At 42.3% G+C, this 19,712-nt stretch overlaps 1 protein-coding gene across 2 annotated transcripts in view; it reads left to right on the forward strand.

Annotated features, from left to right (window-relative positions):
- Positions 1-19,461, forward strand: part of usp22 (ubiquitin specific peptidase 22) — a 28,862-nt gene extending 9,401 nt beyond the window's left edge. For both annotated transcript variants that reach the window (XM_020647549.3, XM_020647554.3), the window contains 12 exons: positions 3,271-3,403; positions 6,075-6,188; positions 6,284-6,385; positions 8,231-8,397; positions 10,152-10,311; positions 10,870-10,975; positions 12,573-12,731; positions 14,448-14,574; positions 16,111-16,202; positions 16,672-16,734; positions 17,108-17,257; positions 17,354-19,461. In XM_020647549.3, coding sequence (XP_020503205.1) covers positions 3,271-3,403; positions 6,075-6,188; positions 6,284-6,385; positions 8,231-8,397; positions 10,152-10,311; positions 10,870-10,975; positions 12,573-12,731; positions 14,448-14,574; positions 16,111-16,202; positions 16,672-16,734; positions 17,108-17,257; positions 17,354-17,396 — 1,416 coding nt within the window. In that variant the 3' untranslated portion in view covers positions 17,397-19,461. The remainder of the gene's footprint in view (positions 1-3,270; positions 3,404-6,074; positions 6,189-6,283; positions 6,386-8,230; positions 8,398-10,151; positions 10,312-10,869; positions 10,976-12,572; positions 12,732-14,447; positions 14,575-16,110; positions 16,203-16,671; positions 16,735-17,107; positions 17,258-17,353) is intronic.
- The last annotated feature ends 251 nt before the right edge of the window (positions 19,462-19,712 follow it).

The following is a 19,712-nucleotide window of genomic DNA, read 5'->3' on the forward strand; positions in this document are numbered from 1 at the left end:
GCTAAAGGGGTGTAAAGGCAGGGGAGGAGGGTGAAGAGAAGGGCAAGGCGTGGCATTGGCAGGGTTTCTTGTTTTTTACTTGATGTACTGGTGCAATAGAGGAGTGGGGACTAACAAAATCAAAGCTTAAAGATGCTGCTAAGATACATATTTCTACACATCATGAGGCATGCCTACATGCATGTAGAGTTTCATTTATACAATTTAAAAGTCCTTTCTCAAGCACCATCCTTTTTATCTCCTCTGTGGCATCCGGTCTCTCTCAGCATGCCAATGGAATAAGCTATGCCTCCAAAGATGTCTTGATCTTGATTTTTAGTGAACTACAACAATTAGTTTCCTCCCATGAGTCCCATCACTCCCCATGCATCCCTCTCAGGAAAAGTCCCCCCCCCCTCCCTACGCACACACAGATTTGATGTCGCCCCTTCTCTCTCACACACACATTGAGCTGGCTGGCTTACAGACCAATATGAATAAAAAACATAGCTTAGGGGTTTGCCACCCTGAATATCCCCTCTACTGCAATGTCATCACAATTTAGCTCACGCCTACTAATGCTCAGCCGAAACACGCACCAGGCTGTGAGTTTTGCAGCCTATCTCTGCAGCGGTGCATAGAATCATTTGTCTGGTGTAACACCAATGCCCCTTCTAGCATACCATGACATAAGCAAAATCTCTGTCAACCTTTCTGTTGAAAAAGAAGTCTTCATTGGACTGTTACTTCAATCTCACACCCACTTCTCTATGCAACATTTTCCAACATTTCCGCCCACTCACACATATGGGCTTTTAAGTTTTGGAAGAGGATCTGATCCCTTTCTTGCAACATTTCTGTCTCTTATTCCGCATGTAGAGTGGATATATTTTTTAATATATGGGAGAGTCTTACATCGTCTCTGTGAAAGACCAGCGGCACGCGGTTTGGAAGACATCTTGTTGCAACAACTTAAATACAACAGACATGAACACTAGTAAAGAAGTAATGAAACAAAACATCGACATTGACTGGATCGGTGCATCCCTGTTACAGGCCTCGAAACCAATGGCTGTAAAAAAAAAAAAAAAAAAAAAGACAAACATTAGAATTGCTTTGTTTTCTTTCCCAGTGGCAACATATCTAAGCAGCAAAGACAGTAATTTACAAAAATATATTTTTGACAACACATTTGCATGGACATAGTTTTATGGAAAACCAAACATTATTCCATTATTCTAATCCTGACTCAGTGACAGTTGACTCTTAACCAAATAGGATTGTAAACTGCAAAATCTTTGTTGGTAACTTCAATGTTAATTGGTGCGAGAGCCAAAATCTCCCCAAACTAATAATAAAATCAGCTTAATATGCTGTGCCCGTGGATGTTGAGTCATCCTTTGAGTTAATTAGTTAGATATTCATTGCCTAAATAACAATTGCTTTTAGCTATTGTTATATATCACATTGCACAAGTGTCGGGTGTAATCTAAAGAGAAGGAAGTGAAACTGACTGGCCTAAGCTATTTCTCTGAAACCAAAAGCTTCAATATTGTTCAGACGGTGTCGGGTAATACTATTGTATCACTTGTCAAAAGATGGCTAAAGGCAGACAATACACTTCAGGGTTGTTGAGTTCATGTCCAAAAGCACACGTTAAGGTGTGTGTGTAGGTGTGTATGAGTGTCTCATGAGTTTCACACAGTGTACCAGAAACTGGAAAAAAAACTGCTAAATCTCTCCAGCCGATCGTTTTGTTTCTCTTCACCTTTTTTCCTCCGTCTTCTCTGTATGAGTGGGCGACTCATTGCGGCAGGTCTGCTCCCTGAAAGGCTTTGATTTGATCGCTCTGTCTTTCCTATCGTTCAATTTCAAATCCTCTTTTGCACACTACTTTCTCCCGTACTTTCACTGAAAGCATTTAGTGTCGTCACCGCTAAAATGTTATCCATTTGCTGATGCAGTATTTTCCATTTTTTTATATATTAACCAATTCATGGCATTTGAGTATTCAATGTGAATACTTTGTTTTTTAAGAGAGTTAGCAGTGGTTTGGATTTGGGTGTATTCCTCATCTACCTTCTTTCTTCTTCCAGTGGATGTGCTGGGTGTCTCATCTAAATGCTTCTTTTACATAAAGAACATTACCAATGGAAACGCTTTTCAAACGAGTGAATTATCCAACTCTATTCAGAAAGGTCCAACATAATTAAAGCTCCAGGATCAATATTTAGCCTGGACAATGAGTAAAGCTGTATTGGTCTTTGACAGCTTCCTTATGCTCATTAAAACTTAAGACTCATGTGTAAGAGGGGTGCAAAATATAGTTGGGCACTGGCAATATCTTGTTGTTCTGACTTGTGCGATACAATTATCGTGTGTGTGTGTGTGTGTGTGTGTGTGTGTGTGTGTGTGTGTGTGTGTGTGTGTGTGTGTGTGTGTGTGTGTGTGTGTGTGTGTGTGTGTGTGTGTGTGTGTGTGTGTGTGTGTGTGTGTGTGTGTGTGTGTGTGTGTGTGTGTGTGTGTGTGTGTGTGTGTGTGTGTGTGTGTAACTGCTGGGTGGCTGTGTTGAAGTGTGAGCATGGCCAACATAAAATAATACATTAACTGACTTGAGTGCTGGTTAAGACATATGATGATGGTTAACTGTTCAGTCATCTAAATGCACACATCCCCAATTTCCACCAAGAACTGTTTACAGTTTTCCCCATATCTGGCCTTGTCTACTGGTATTTGTTCATGTCCTCCTCCTTGTCCCCTGGCTTCCTTTCTTTCTTGACCTACTTAAAGTTTAGTTGATGTCTTATTGTGAATTTTTCTTTACATAGACGCAGATACACTGCAGCCGCTGTTGAGGTTGTTGTCACAGGTTTGTGTAGATATCCGGCATGTTCTGTCTGTTCAGCTACCTCTGGGTCCTGCAGTCAAACAAATACACAAACTCCAGCTGTTCTGACGAGTTCTGCATCCTATCTCTAGTGTGCAGTGAATCCCATGACTGTGTAAGAGAGTGAAAGATTCAGTGTGGAAATATGTTGTTATTCAACTGAGCTTGGTTTATCAACAGACCTAGCAATCCTTAGTCTGTCCTCATATCAGGTCTCTTCAAGCACTTCAAAGTGTTTGTGCGACTGACTGGAAGATAGAAATGTAATTCATCTGCCAGGGACTTCCACTCTGTCGGACCACGCCGCTCTATATTATTGCTCAGGGCTCTGTCCCGCTGTGGAGGGCTTTTCTCACCACACTGACCGTCCGCTCCTTTCCCCCCATCCCCCTCTTTCTCTGCAGGCCAAGTCGTGCATCTGCCACATGTGTGGCGCCCACCTGAACCGGCTCCACTCTTGTCTCTATTGCGTCTTTTTCGGCTGTTTTACGAAGAAACACATCCACGAGCACGCCAAAAACAAGAGACACAACCTAGGTAAGCCATGCACACACATTCACTCACACACTGTTTAATTTGAGAAATCATTCTGTAGCACACCTAAGTTAACAAATTGCCTTTTGATCAAACAAAAAAAAAGGTGTATTATGGTTTTGTGAAACTGAAAATGAAACTTGCACCAGAGCGGAAGTTGAAGAATGATAATGTTTTATACTGTCCAAAACTCAGTCCCATCACGTAAGCCCTCACATTCACATGCACCCCTGTGGCCCGCTGCAGCATCCGCTATTATCAGTGAAGGATTACAGCATTACTTTGGGCAACTTCCTCCTCTGAGCAGACAGGGAGCTAAACCTCTTTCTAACCGCAGCACATTACCATTCTGGTGGGAGCGTCTTATCCAGTCAAATGTCATGGGTTTAAGTTAGAGCCCTCCCCTTCATACAGCAGCAGGGAAGGATAGACATTGCTAATCCACAGCTGCTGGAATGCCTTGCCTTAACCTTACATGCTAATTATGCTAAATAAGACAATGACACTAATGAGCACGATTTTGATATTACCCCGGCACGGAAATCTAAATATAGGAATAAGGAAGACAGGAGAAGGAGGGTTGGTATTTTTGTGAATGGCTTCAGCTGATTTAATGGATTTCAACAGTTTGGTTACACACACACACACACACACACACCCCAAGTGGATATTCTACAGTGTTAATTAGCTTTGAGCTTTCCACAGGAGCCTCTCTGACACTGGCACTCTGTTCCTCTCTACTTCTAATCAAATTATTCAAACTCCCATGCCTGCTAGACAGAAACACATCCTCCTCAGGACTCCTATTCCACCTTTTTCAACTCCCATCTCCTAACAGCCTCACTCCTAGTGACTCTTTTCATGCCTTCTTTCACTGCTTTCTTTTATTTTCTGAATGCCTGCCACACCTTTTCTTTCAGCTATCCCGTCTTTTTTTCAGTTTCTTTTATTTGGTCTCCACCTTCACAGGAGTAAGGATGGGGATCAAATCCCGGTTCCATTAAGCACCCGAGTTCACTCTTTTTCTTTTTTTTTTCTTTTTTTTTACCCAAAAATAAATAGTGTTTAATGTTATCGATACTGCTGTCAAGACATGTGAGTGTCCTATAAATAATGTTGTAATTCAAATCGAGTCACCTCCTTTAAATCAAATCCCTGGTGCACAAATATACATCAATTGTTTAATAAAGTGTTGCTACATGTTATCATAGCACAAGATAAGGAGAAGGCGGAATGCAATTTATGTCGCAAAATAATTTATTGCCAGGGGAAGGAAACATGTGTCCTCCACAGCCAAGCACATCAGTGTTGTAGTTTTAATGAATCCAGAAGGCAGTGCCTTTGAGTTTTTTCAGGATGAAAAAACTTGTCAACCTCCACTGCTACTCTGAGACGCTTTTCCTCCTTCACATTAAGCAGCTGTATAATCGACCCAGACTTTGTAAAAAGTCCTTTATGTTAACACTAGTAAAATTGAAATCGTCAGGATTAAAGCAAGTTAGCTAACTAACCAAGATGGCATAAGGTTGCATTATGATGTGTTCAAGGTCGGGTTGGTAGAAATACTATAAGGCAAAGGTCAGACAATGTCATCATGTGTTCAAATGTAACATCAAGAAATAGAAATTCTGGTTCTTGGCGTGAAACTTGGCTGAATATGGTTGCTTTGAAGAAAAATATGTATCTTTTCACATCCATATGAAGAAATATTACAGATGGAATTACATTTTTTTTATCTACTTCACACAATCTTTAATCAGCTTATAATACATAATTTAAACGACTAATGCCATGATATTTAAAAAAACAGATATTTAAATTAAAATGCACTAAATGATTTCCTCATCTATAAAACCATATAGAACCACATAACTATTAAAGCAACAACAGTTTTGTAAAAACGTATTGTGATCTCGTCTTTCCACCAAATAAAAGAAACGTATTGATAGCTAAATCAATCCCCACCCATACATTGAAGTGACCAAGGTTCTTTATTTACTGCCTGTCTTGTGCATCAATCAGCCTATATCCTATTTCTCTGACTTCCTCTTGTTTTGACCCTGTTGCTGTCCTCTGCAGAAAATTCTCCTTTCAGAGCCTCATTACCATGCAGAGAAGAGATGAGCATGCTCTTGTCATAAACGTGTTGTTGTTTTTTTTGCACAATTTATTCCAAACGTACACATGCAATCTCAAAGGAAACCCTGCATTGTGATGACAATATGACATCCACCAGTCAGCTTTTCTACATAATGTTTCAGTGTGGGTAGCACCAAAACCAGAAATATGTCCGTTTAAGCTAAAAATAGGTTGTCACGGCAACAGAGCCTGAGGTATTGTTGCCGTGGAGTTTGAGAATGGAAGAGGATGGTGTGTTAGCTGAAAGCCCAGGTGGGGGGGTGGGAGACAAATACACCTATTCCATCATTGCTCCCCTCACATCTCCTGGAATTGTTGAGTGCAAGCGATGGGATGGAAACGTATTGCAGTGAGTGGATAATGCAGGGCGGGGAAAGCACTTGTCTTGAGGCTGACTGTGCCAGCCAGGTTGGGGATTAAAATAAAACCCAATGTGTGTTACTGTGGTGGAAAATAAATCTATTTGTAATCATGATTCAATCTCTCTCTCTCTCTCTCTCTCTCTCCATCGCTCTCTCTCTCTCTCTGCTCCCAGCGATAGACTTATTATACGGTGGAATATATTGTTTTGTGTGTCAAGACTACATCTACGACAAAGACATGGAGCAGATTGCCAAAGAGGAACAGAGAAAAGCCTGGAAATTGCAAGGTATAGCCTTTTGTATTCTGTCAGAGTACTTGCTGAGCATTTGAAACGAGGCCTACTGACATCTCTGTCACATTTGTGTTTCTTTGCATCCGCAGGCATCGGGGAGAAATACACGACATGGGAGCCAACCAAGAGGGAGCTAGAATTATTACGACACAATCCAAAGCGGCGGAAAATCACTACGAACTGTACCATAGGTGGGCTGCACTGTTCAGTCTGCACAGCTTTTTCAGCCACAGACAACTGTGTGTGTCTGTGTCTGTGTGTGTGCGCTGTCAGGATTCTTTAGAGCTGTGTGTTTCTACACTCGAGGTCACTCTTGCATGCACACCACAGCGGGTCTGCATTTGTATCGTGTCTCCCCAGAACTTGTTTTCTTTCTGTTCTGTTTCCTCTGTGATCTGTTGCTTTGGTCTCTTCCTGCTCTCTCTATTGTTTCTCTGAAAGTGAACAAGCTGGCTTTTTATCTTTTGCTCAACCCAATGTCCCCTGCCTTTCCTCACCCCCGTGTATCTCTAAAGAGCCTGGCTGGTAGCCCTGATTGGGCAGTAGACTATGTCTATGTGAGCGTGTTTGTGTGTGCACACCAGGACCAGTGTGAAGTGTTAAAGCGCTCGCTGAGCGCTCTCTTCCAGACCCAAGCCCCGCTTAGTTGGAAAAAACCCAAGACCTGGCTGTGTCTCACCTGTTGTACTGGCCATCACTGGAGGACTGTAACTCTATTTTCTCCCTCTAAATGAATCCATTCACAGCTTTGGGGTCTGCTCCAGGATACACACTGATTTGCTGGCAGAGCAAACCAAACACCACATTGTTAATTTTCCAGCAACACAAACAAAAAAACTATCTGAAACTGAAAGTGCCTCTGACTTTTATGTATGAAACTTAACATGTATAATACATTGTTTGTGCTACAGGGCATGTGTGGTTTCTTATGGCTAGCACAGCATATTTTCTTTTTACAGTATGCAGAATGTTGTGATTATACACTTTTCATTTACCCGACTTTTTTTTTTTTATATTCCTGGCCAATAACCAGAACAGGGTTGCACCAGCTGTTCCCAAATTTAAACATAGCCTACTACAAGAAATACTTTACGCATTACTTACATTTTATGTGTTGCACCAGTTTAGATAGATCCAACGTAGGCACAAGGTACAGCTTAAATCTAACACCTAGCCCCAAATTCGTTCAACATCCTCTGTAAAATACAAATTATTACAATGCGTAGTTTTAAAAGGTGGGATAACTTGGAGGATGAGGAAGAGCAGAGGGTTTTATTGACCATTTTGTGTTTGCAACATGTTCCCTGCAGAGACTACAACCCTAAAAAACAGTTCTAATATAATCTGCCCAATAATAGAGCACTGCTGTAGTACCAAATGTTGTTGTTATTTTACACTAGCTGTAGATGAAGGCTGTATGTTATAGTCATCCCTAATCATTGAACTTACCTTTTTGTTGTTGTTTGTAAGTTGATTGCAGTGAACAGAAGTTTGTCTGTTCAGAGACAATTAAGCACGATAGGCAGCTGTTACAAACACTGATTGAAGAAAAGGGCTTTTCACTAATTTGACACACAAAAGTGGAAAATGTAGTTTCTGTCACAATATTTTGATTAGTTTGGACGTGACGCTCTCCTAGTTAGATGAACTAAAGTCTCCCTGGTGCAATCAAACAATGACACAACTTATATAACTCACTAGTTTCAGTGTGTGGTTTTAAGATGACTTTGCACCCTAACCTAGGACAGAACTTATATAAAGCTGGTGCAATGGACTCCAGCTCCCAAGCAATCTAGTCTATCACATAACACACACACACAGGCAGTAAGTTTCAAAATCTGTGACTAGGCTATATTTGCTACTTTTGCCTGAGGAAATGTCTTAGAGTATTGCTATTTTCATGAATAGTTAATGATCTGTGTCCTCAGGCCTGATTCAAATCCCCTCAATTACCAGCAGTATGAATCATGATATATCTATATATGTACTCCATTGCCTTGTTGTTCTCACACTTTTCTTTGTTTCTCCTCACGCAGGTTTACGCGGGTTAATAAACCTGGGCAACACGTGTTTCATGAACTGTATTGTTCAGGCACTGACACACACACCGCTGCTGCGAGACTTCTTTCTCTCCGACAGACACAAGTGCGAGATGCAATCAAACTCCTGTCTGGTGTGTGAGATGTCGCAGCTCTTTCAGGAGGTACGATGCACACAGTTCGCCTGCTTGAAACTTGTTTTGTCGACCGGTTTTCAATCCCACAAAGAGAAGAAGGACGTGTGATTAGAAATAAGCAATCATTTTCAGAGAATATAACGCAGGATGTTCTCTTGCAGTGTAACCTACTGCAGAAGGCTGAGTCATTGTTGCGCTATTTATCCCAGTCCAGAGAGGGAGGCAGAGAGGAGGGAAAATTCAGCTTGAAAAGAATAGACAGATTTGTATACGAATGAACGGGCAAAATGCAGCAATTAAACCTTTAATTGAATCTTATCACTGTATGCAAATGATGTCGCAGAACCATTTACATTGGAGTTGTTCGAAAATCAAAGTTAGCATTTTCAATCTTGCAAAGTCATCAGCCCCTGAATGTTTTGTAATATCTGCTCCCACACTGCCGCGCTTTTTTTCTTACACCCTCTCACTTCCCAGTATATATGGGCCCACAGATGGCAAGTGGTGCTATAATGAGTTGAGTCATTGCCCACCTCACCTCCCCACCCTCTTTAACAACACAAAAGCGCACACACACACACACCCACACATAGAGCTCTGCCCTGTCTCGCTTTGCTGAACCTTTCAGCTACATAACACATGAAGGAGGCAATCGCTCACCTCTGTCACCCAGGGAGGCAGACGCCGATTGAGTACTCAGCTGTGTGTGAGACGGAAAATTCTGGGGTCCTTCATACAAAAATATTATTTATACCACACAGTATGATTCTCTCCACGCCTTAGCCCAAACTTCCTAATTTCATTGGGTACTTTTTATTCCCTTCCTTCATTCTTTGCCACCTACCTTTGTATTGTTGTCAACAACGTTCTACTGACTCTGCTGAGAGACACACACACACACACACACATACTCGCTCTGCAGAGACACACACACACACACACATACTCGCTCTGCAGAGTCACACACACACGCACACAGCTTCTCAGATGTGAAGGAGAGAGGCACGGCCGGCTTTGATCAGTCACACTCCCTTCTCCCTCTCTCTCCTGTTTCCTCATCTTCTTGTAGTGCTTTTCGTTTGTCAACCACCTTCAAACTGCCTAAAAGGAGCAGAGTTTGTAAGATTCAGGAGACGTCACTGTGGCATGTTTTCCCTCTCACAGCTCAATCACATCCCCAACAGAGCGGTGGGGGGAGTAAAGCGAGGTGTGTGCGACATCTACGTATTGAGAAATGAGAGCCCTCTCTTGCATTAATGAGCTCTGCTTGGAACTCCATATTAGTGTTTGCACTCTGCTCGGCTCTCTCACGTTCTTACCCACTTCTCCTGACCCTGACCTGGGCTGTCAATCGCTCGAACAAAATCCCCATGGCAACCCAAAGACTCAGCAGTGCACTCTACAGATTGATGTTTTCTTGCTCCAAAATGCCCCCATTTTGCAGCCACTTTGTCCTCCCTGTCATGCGCCTCACACCTCTCCTCCCCATGGATGTGCTGTCGTTAGAGGCGGTGCTGTCAGGGGGACATGTGGCAGAACTCTCAGTCTTAAGAGTCCTGTAGAAAGAAGTTGTTAAAAGCGTCAGAAAACCTCCTTGACTGACAGAAAATCTTTATCATGGCTTTGCGATGAATTATAGATAACCGTGAGCAGGTTAGCGATGAGATAGGACACGAGGGGAATATAATGTTGCAAGTATCATCTGGAAAAACTAGGCTAACCGCCCTCTCCTATTTATCTCCACCACCTCCGCAATTTTCTTCTTCCCTCTGCGCTCTCAGTTCTACTCGGGCCACCGTTCGCCCCACATTCCCTTCCGGCTGCTGCACCTGGTGTGGACTCATGCACGTCACCTCGCAGGCTACGAGCAGCAAGACGCCCACGAGTTCCTCATCGCTGCGTTGGATGTACTACACAGGCACTGCAAAGGAGACACCATCAGTAAGCTAAATAACCATCATTCACACTGTTTATACTGCATTTGGGGTAAAGAAGAAATGAATATGAAGGGTTTAATGTAGATTTTTTTTGCGTGTGGTGATTCCATCAGTACAGTCTTGTGGGTTGTTCAGAGGCAATAGGAAACAAAGGACGATGTCAGTTGAGATAGAGAGCAGTCTGTGCCATCTACTCTCTCTGCTCTGGCACATGGAGTTGTACCTTAAAACTACCAAAAGGGCGCAGTGCCTTACTTCACTGGATTCGTACTGAAGGAGACTGACAATGGTGTGTGCCAAGGGGACGGCAGGCAGGCAGTGTAAAGAATGCCAATAGGCCCTGCTGCAGTGCAACGACAGGCTGACTCACCCGAACACCCTGCAGTAAGGCTCGCTTCGATTAGCCAAAGTGAGAATCCATAGAGTTGTGAAGTGTCGGGGGAGGATCTGCTGCAGGGGGGAGGGGAAAGTGAGAATGAGGGCCAGACAGAGTCCTTCAGAGGTTCTAGTTGTTATCTCTGTGTGTGTATTTATACCTTCTGCTCTCTTTTTTGGTCCACAGGAGACGACAACGGGAAGAAGGCCAACAATCCCAACCACTGTAACTGCATCATTGACCAAATCTTCACTGGGGGCCTGCAATCGGACGTTACCTGTCAAGTTTGCCAGTGAGTTTGTGTTAGCCTTCTCATATACGCACAAAACTCTAGAAAATCTCCTCAAGTTGTCAAGGTGAGGTACATGTGTATAGAGGAACAGCAGAATTTTTCACCACGACTTTATACTTAAGACTCTTTCTGCCGATGTGTGAAAACAGCTGGTAGTATTCAGGAAGACTCGACGCAAGCTAGAAGGCGGGTGATGACGTTTATGTCCTGCGATAGTTGCGTTAGCGTTCAATCTTCATGCAGGCAATGAAGCTGCTTCACGCTCATCAACTTTCAGACGTGTTCTTGTCCGACCTCTCGTTTATACTGTGAATACTTCCAGTTAGATGTAGCATCGATGTAAAGGCAAAAACTGTCATCATAGCGTCAGACTTGGTTTATTCGTCCACCATTATCAACATCAACATCATCCACCTTATTGCATCATGACCTGCCTCCTGGAGAACCCCTGCTGTGAGGGTCATGTGTGAAAGAGCTACTCGAAAACATTTCATGGGCAGGCTGTCGAGTACATGTGTACAAAGCATTTGTGTCTGCTCCTCATTCATCTCCATTGAGCACCCCATGATTACCTATGCTCCACCTCCCATCATATCTACATCTACTCTTTCATCCATCATCCATTTCTACCCGTGTTGTCTTCCGATGCTGCTCTCGCCTCTCACCGCCCTCCTATCTTCTATCTTCCCAGTGCTGGTGATCCACTGGTCCTCTTCACAGTTCCTACTTAAAGGCCTGGTCCCGGTAGAGCTGCTGAAAGGGGGGGGGGGGGGTTGTCTAGACAGCGGCACAGCCCAAGCGTTGCCTTTCTGCCCCCTGGAGCTGTCCTGTCACATTAACACTAGCACGCTGCACTGAACCGCAAAACACCTCGCTCAGACTAGCAGGAAAGCCAAGTCTTGCAATATTACGTGCCACTACAGTAAAGATAAAAAGGGACCCCCTGAAGTAGAGCTAGTGAATAGTCGTGTGTAACATTCTGCCATGACTTAGACCCCTTTATAACCATCACATAATTCTCCTTTTGACTGCAGATGATTTATTCGTAGCGGCTTGAGCAACAAAAAATACTTCCTACTTGGCTTTTCAAGGAGATGGTACCATATTGGTCCCATTTAACTTCAGGGTTTCTCTCTAACCCTGATAAATGAATGCCTACTTTCCTAAATAGCCACCTGCTGGTGTAGTTTATTATTACATCACCGGCACTCAATCTAATCAGTGGTAAAGTGTGGAAGCCCAATTCTTGTTCTTAAGTGTGTTCCTTATGCATTCTACACCTGAAGCCACCATGTTCCTCAGGCTGTGGTCCATCACAGTCATGAGGCGGTAATAAAAAAAAATTCTTATATAAGAACTATTTTCTCTACTGTAACACACTGAATTGCAAATGGACTTGAAGAACAATGTCGATCTCCGGCACATACACATTCCACATTGCAGCAGGCTTGGACAAAAACATGATAGGAATCTACAGAGGCCGTATGTATTTCTATCTATGTCATCATCCTTTCATCATGACCTGCAGCGAGTGGCACTCAAACCACACACCATGTATTAAATGTTGACTCCCTTCTCTCTCCTTTGTTTGCCTTAGTGGGGTGTCCACAACGATAGATCCATTCTGGGACATCAGTCTGGATCTCCCGGGCTCATCCACGCCTTTCTGGCCTCTCAGCCCTGGAGGGGATGGCAGCACGGTGAACGGAGAGAGCCACCTGTCGGGGTCCACCACACTCACAGACTGCCTACGCAGGTACCGCTTGTCTTTTTCTGTTTCCTGCCTGATCGGTTGTCTTGTTTCTTTTCATTTATTTATTTGAACATCTATCGATAGTAAATCTCCAAACACCTCAATTAACAAAGATTTAAAAATCAGTGGGACTTCTTGCAAAAACCCCAGAGTTCAACCTCTTTGATTTACAAACTACTAAGACGCTGCCCCCCCCCCCCCCCCCAAAAAAAACAACATTTATTTGTGCTGGAAGTGCCCATGACTTCAATTTCAGAACGCCTCTAACTGACTTATCTTTCTTGGTAGAGAAAGTTGTCTCGCTGCACTTTGTTCTTCCCTTTGTAGTGACCCTTGAGTCTGTTTTTTTTATTTCTCTGTATGATTAATATTTTATTTTATTTTTAGAAATTACAAAGAAAAAAATCAAAAGGCATCTTGTCCTGGCATTAGGAGCTCTAGACCTGGAAATAGTACCACCGGAGAAAAAAAAAACAAGTCTGAGTGCATGAACTAAACCTTGCTAAGCTTAGTGTCTCCTCTGCTGTTCTTATTGATAAAACTGATACTGGAAGCCCCTCCTCTTCTTGATTTTTATTGGTCATAGTGGGAGAAATGACATTGATGAGTACAGCAGTGTTCCAAAAGTTGATCTACTTTTAACTGAGCACAGGGACAGAACACCAAGGGTGTTTTTGTGTTTTGGATCCGGGGCTCTGAAAACGCTGAACTGTGTTGCTTTAGTAGAAAATAGACGCTGCCACCCCAAACATTCGTTAGCAGACACATGGCCCAATAGATCTGTTTCTCTGTCCTGATTCAGAATAACACTGTTTGTGTTAAAACTTTGATTATAGATGAATCATTGTCGCAACATTTGAAAAGAAACAAATGCACTGCAGGGGTTGAATTATTTTCTTTATAATGGGCTTACTTTTCTCTTTTCCTTCCTCCACCTGTTCAAATTCTTCGTTATCAATCTTCTCCACGTGTTGAGAAATAAATCTCATTCATCCGTCCACTTGTTTGTGGGGTCACATGTGTTGTCTGCTCAGGCACAACATCCCCGTTATCCCTGTTTTTAATCTTCAAGCATCACCAGGTTGGCAGAGCAGGTGTGACCTCTCATATCTCCTCTACTGACACTTCATTCTTTCAATTTCTTTTCCTCCTCTCCTTATCTTATTTCATCAGCCCCCCCAACCCCCCTCCATCTCCACCTAATTCCCTTTCCCCCATGCCCTCACTCTCTACCTCTCGCATTCGACTTATCCTCCCCCTCTCCTTCTCTCACCTCCTTTCCTTCTGACTTTTTTTTTTTTCTTCTTCTTTTTGTACTGCAGCTCCTCACACACCCCTAGTTGCTGCAGCAAGTCTCTTAAAGGTACAGAACTGGTTGGTGCTGTTGCCGTGGTGATAGAGATGTTGGCAATACCAGCAGGGCTCTGGGTTGGGTGGGCTGACGAACAGTCAGAGGTTTTGCACCAAAACACTGCAGGCAGACTTGAAGCACATTTACCTTTATATATTTACAGATTCACTTTATTCCACAGCTGGAGGACAAGAATAATGTGTGCAGGGTGCAAAAGGCGTAATGTGTTACGCAGTGATGTCATCGTATTGTAACCATAACATTACCCAGTGTTATATATTCCCCTTCTCTCTCTTGTTTGCCCACATGTTCTCTCCATGCACACCCTCTCTTCATCTCTTTTATTCCCACCCCTCTTCTCTCTGCAGGTTTACGCGGCCCGAGCATCTAGGAAGCAGTGCCAAAATCAAGTGCGGCGGTTGCCATAGTTACCAGGAGTCCACCAAACAGCTGACAATGAAGAAGCTCCCCATCGTAGCATGTTTCCATCTCAAAGTGAGTCAGCCGCTTACAGCGTGCTGCCAATTATCCCTCGTTGCATTATCCGTCAGCGTGTGACAGTTTGATGATTTAAGGGTACACAGTCCTGTTATCACTCACATCATCTCATTGTACTCATTACTCTACAAACAGCACATACTGGAGTAAACAGGCCTGTGTCACATCACACAGCTCTGAACTAGAAATGAATACATCATGTTGTTTTCATTGATAAAATATCATGTCGACATAATGACACTAATGCTACATTTTAACAGAAATGTTTGGGTGAAGTATGACAGGCCTGGGATTAGAGATACTGAGAAAAGATGAAAGACAAAGAAATCTATAATTATAAATGTTATTATGAAATTACAGTAGAAAGAGAATGGTGAAAAATAAAGAAGTCATACATGTTTGATGTGTGTGTGTACTGTATGTTTGGATGCTCAAGTCAAAGGCAGACATACTTATTTGTGTTAGGAGGTAACGTGTGAGTGCAGGTGTCATAAAGTGGTTAGAAAGTTAGGGAAGGAGTGAGTTAAAGAAATTATAAAAAAGGATACAATAAAATTAAACTGAAAAAAATCAAAAGTACACCTTGAGGTGGTCATCATGATAGCAATTAAGTGTTATAAATCATTGTTTGAAACCAACACACACATTTCTACACACATAACTTTAACTCCACAGACAGAAGCAGGAACTAGGAATGTACTCTAATAATGAGAAATGTGTTTATTACAATTCATATTATAAAATATAATAGTTGTATACTATACTATAAATGAAGAATATATATGAGCCAATAAAGTGACGTCAGATAGTAGCAGAGCAACAGTCTGATGATTGTGATACAAAATGACATGCAGTAGTTATATTAAATCAAATATATAACTGCAGTTCATCAGTGATTCAATGACGAAACAAAAAGATGACATAATAATGAAACAAAATGAATTAGAAATATTCCTTTATTTACACTTTTTTCATTTGAACTTTGTCCATGTATATTGCTATATGATATTGATGTTTATTTGGATTTGGCCCTGTGTGTATGCTGCCTCACATCCTGCTGCAGATGTACGTCACATTTAGCAGTGACTTGGCCGTCTGCTACACTGGCTGTGTGTAGGTGTGTTCATAATCCAACACAGTCGTTGGTGCATTACCCTCCTACCCTATAGCCTCTTTCACAACATGTCCCAGGACACCTATGATTTTAATGACTCTTACTGTCTTCCATTGTGCATGTTTTATTTATCCTTACAGTATCGGAGGCCTTTAATGTATTTATGATATTCATTGGAACGGGCTTGGAGCAGATCAATCCAGGCCTGTTGTTATCTTGATATGGATGTGTTAATGTGTGACGGCCGGGCTGGGAAACATGTTTTTATTTTTATGTTTCACCGTTTGTATTTTGTATGTTGTGATGATGACGCCTGTTCTTTCTAAATACGTGTCCTCTCTCTCCCCTCCCCCCACTCTCTCTCTCTCCCCTTCCCCCTTTTCTCTCCTGTCTCATCCTCCCTCTCTGGCCGTCCCCAGCGGTTTGAGCACTCTGCTAAACTGCGGAGGAAGATCACTACATATGTTTCCTTCCCTCTAGAGTTGGACATGACGCCCTTCATGGCATCCAGGTTAGTGTGCAGCAAGCAGCTCCTTTTTCTCCATATGTACAGAGGATCTTGTCCTGCCAGTTTTCATATAATAAACTTCAGTTTGATAAAAGAAAAAAAACAACTTTTGGAAGCTTATTTAACAGATATTGGTACATATTAATGTTTACACATCTACATACTATGTATAAATCTATAAATTTGTGTTCTAATGGAAGTCTATCACATTTGTATCTTTGCCAAAACAGCATTACTGAATGTGCCCTATAAATATTTACTAGTGTCAGAGGAGCATGCTGCTGCAGGCCCCACCCCTGACTGTAGCATCCATTCAGCTCGACATGATCATTAGAGGAACAGGCAGAGACTATATCAGATTTCATAGATAGGATAACTCTGCCACCTAGTGGCTATATGGATCATAGTAGCGTTTGTTTAGCATGCAGCATGATCAAAGCTAACTGCACTGTTATTCCTCTTTGTCCCACAGTAAAGAGAGCAGAATGAACGGGCAGTATCAACAGACGGTTGATGTATTAAACAACGACAATAAGTGAGTACCTCTGGAATACTCCCAATGATTTATTAACCTCATAGCAGTTCTGAAATGATAGTAGAAATGTCTACTCCAGCACAGCAGCACACTCTAATGACCTGAAGCACCGGGCTGTGACTCCTCCAAATGAAATCAATTTGAAGCCTATTAAAAGCTGCTTAGTTTTCTTCAGCCATGGCAGTTACAATAGCTTTCATTTTCCAAGACATTTGCAGGAAATTTACTGTCTTAATACCATTGACAGGCTGCCTGTAGTGGAGCCAATACTCAGTATGAAAGGTGCTTGTTAAATGAATGCAGACACGTATGAGTGGAATATTGTTCCATGAAGTGCAAAGAAAAACACACACCTTTTTCTTTTCTATTCAAGGTATTCCTTGTTTGCGGTGGTCAACCACCAAGGCACGTTAGAGAGTGGCCACTACACCAGCTTCATCCGCCAGCACAAAGACCAGTGGTTCAAATGTGATGATGCCATTATCACCAAGGCCAGCATTAAGGACGTACTTGATAGTGAAGGGTAAGAACAGAAACAGGATGTTAGCAGGACTCGAATGTACAATACAGGACGATATCTCATGTTTCTCTCTCTCTCTCTCTTCCCCCCCCCCCCCAGGTATCTCTTATTCTACCATAAACAGTTCCTTGAGTATGAGTAGTCCTTGCGACCACTGACCGCGAAGAACCACTGCTTCTAATGACAGAGTCCAGGGACTGGGGACAGGATGAGACACAAAAACACACAAACCTACCTGAAACTCTTTGACTACCAGTCTGCTCCTCCAGCTGTGGAGGACAAAAACTGAAATAAAAAAAAAGACGTGTGAAATCATGCAACCTTACAAAAGAAAAAAATCAAGCACTGAGCTACTTCTTGGCATCTACTTGACAAATGGAGAGGAGGAGGAGAAGGAGGATGAGGAGGAGGAGGACGAGGAGGAGGAGGAGGAGGTAGTCGTTGGTTCCAGGCTCGGGAAAAGGTGAAGAGCCCCCCCCCCCTCCACACACACACACACCCACCCTTCACTTTCTCTCTTTCTCCCTTCCCATCCCGCTGCAGGAGTCTGAGCCTGTCCGGCTGTCATGTTGATCGGGCACATCTGGATTTTTTTCTTACAGTATTCTGACCGCCCCCCCCCCCCCCCCCCCCCGCCCCCCCCTCTTATTTCTCCATTTCTCTCCCATGGTGCTCTCGTTTCAACTGACCAAGCATTTAACTTAGACATCATGGAGGACAGTTTGTTGTCATATGCATACGGGACTGAATGCAAAAAAAAAAGAATAAAAGAATAAAAAGAATAAAATCAACGTATTATATGAACTTTGCAAGAACATTTTTAAAGGTATGATTATGATTCTTATCATTTGTGACTTTAGTTATAAGATACTGTATGAATCTAGTATACATCTATTTTTTAAGAGCAAAGAAAACCTGGGAGAGCTTAGAGGCGCTGCCTTTGCCAGTTGCTGGGGAAGTGCTGCCATGGAAACTAAGCAGATTTGGACCTGAGTGTGCTCATGTTCCATTATTTACTGTGTTGATTGTTTTTATTTTTAAGTCTGGTTGAGGGCAGGGAATATCTATTTTTTTTAGCAACTCATTGAATTTTGTATACTGTTCTTTTCAGCGTCTTTCTTTTTCTTTTTTCAGTACAGTCATATGTCCCTCGCTGTCCTGGTACTGGAAATGTTTTTGGACGTATTATACTTTCATTCTTGTGGAATTGTTGGTATAATGATGGTGGTGATTAAATTGGCTCACCTTTTGCTGTTTATGAATTGTATGTTGAATGTGAGCTTTGGGTTTTCGTACGACATTCTGAAGACAAGACTCCGACACATGAACTCCATATGAGGTCCTTATTGTATGTGAGAATGCTGTGGTCTCTCCTCATTGAACACCTTGGATGCTCTGTGCAAAAAAAAAAAGAGAAAAAAAAAAAGCCTACTTAACATCACTGCATGCGACTGGGCTCTCATGATCTTATAAAAATGTGAAAAATTTACCCTCAGTAATGCCTCAAGGCCTGTTGCTCATCAGGATTTCTGTTCTTGTATGGGGAAAAAAAAGAATCATGTGAAATATATAAAGAGGCTAAGAGACATTGCACGTGTATGGGCACTGTGCGACCACAGCCCGGCTCTGAATCCATCAGTGTTAATCTTCTCCATGGCAACCGTGTGGCTGGTGCAGACTGGTGTGGTTCGTGGTGTGTCTCGCCTCTGCAGTGCAGTAAACCCAGTGCTCTATTCAATCAGTATGCTGTCAAGTCAGACTTCAGATAATGCACATACACGTCAGGGTGTTGTGGTCTGTTTTGTTTGAATATCACTGATTGTGTATGTATAAGAAAAAGACAGAATAAAAAAAAAATATGGAGTCATGTATACGATGAGGGCTCTAACCTTTCACAAAGTAATGCCACATTTAAAAAAAAAAAAGGAAAAAAAAGAAAAACCCACAACCCCCTGGTTGTTAAGCTGCTCTGTAATTGAAAACAAACATGCATATCCTTTGGTCTGCTGCATAACCTCAGCTGGACGGCAACGGCGGGTGTCTTGACCAGTAAAATCAAAGACTTTTGAATTGTTCGCACTTTGGTTTTGATGTATCATGGAGCAGTTAAGGCCACCCAAGGACATTCAGGGACGCAGCTGAAACGTAAAGGAAGAAGGAGAGCTTCATTATCAGTTTCAGTGATTAAACTCAGAACAAAACTGGAAGGCGTATGTGTTGTCTTTTGTGTAATTCTTCCCTTCACACTTCTCTTCATTTTGAGGATATTTCCTAGCATTAAATATGTGGCCATCTTTAACAGCCCTCTGCTACTTTCAGTGTACACTAGTGGAATGAGACTGTAAGGGAAAGCAGAAAGGCCTTTTGGTTTATAGTGTTTTCTGAAGTTGAAAATAGTAAATGGATAATTTAACACAATGACAAACATTGTATAAAACCTTAGGTTGCAGTATTTCAG

This window comes from Labrus bergylta, chromosome 16 (assembly GCF_963930695.1).
Source record: "Labrus bergylta chromosome 16, fLabBer1.1, whole genome shotgun sequence".
In the NCBI taxonomy this organism is placed as follows: domain Eukaryota; kingdom Metazoa; phylum Chordata; class Actinopteri; order Labriformes; family Labridae; genus Labrus; species Labrus bergylta.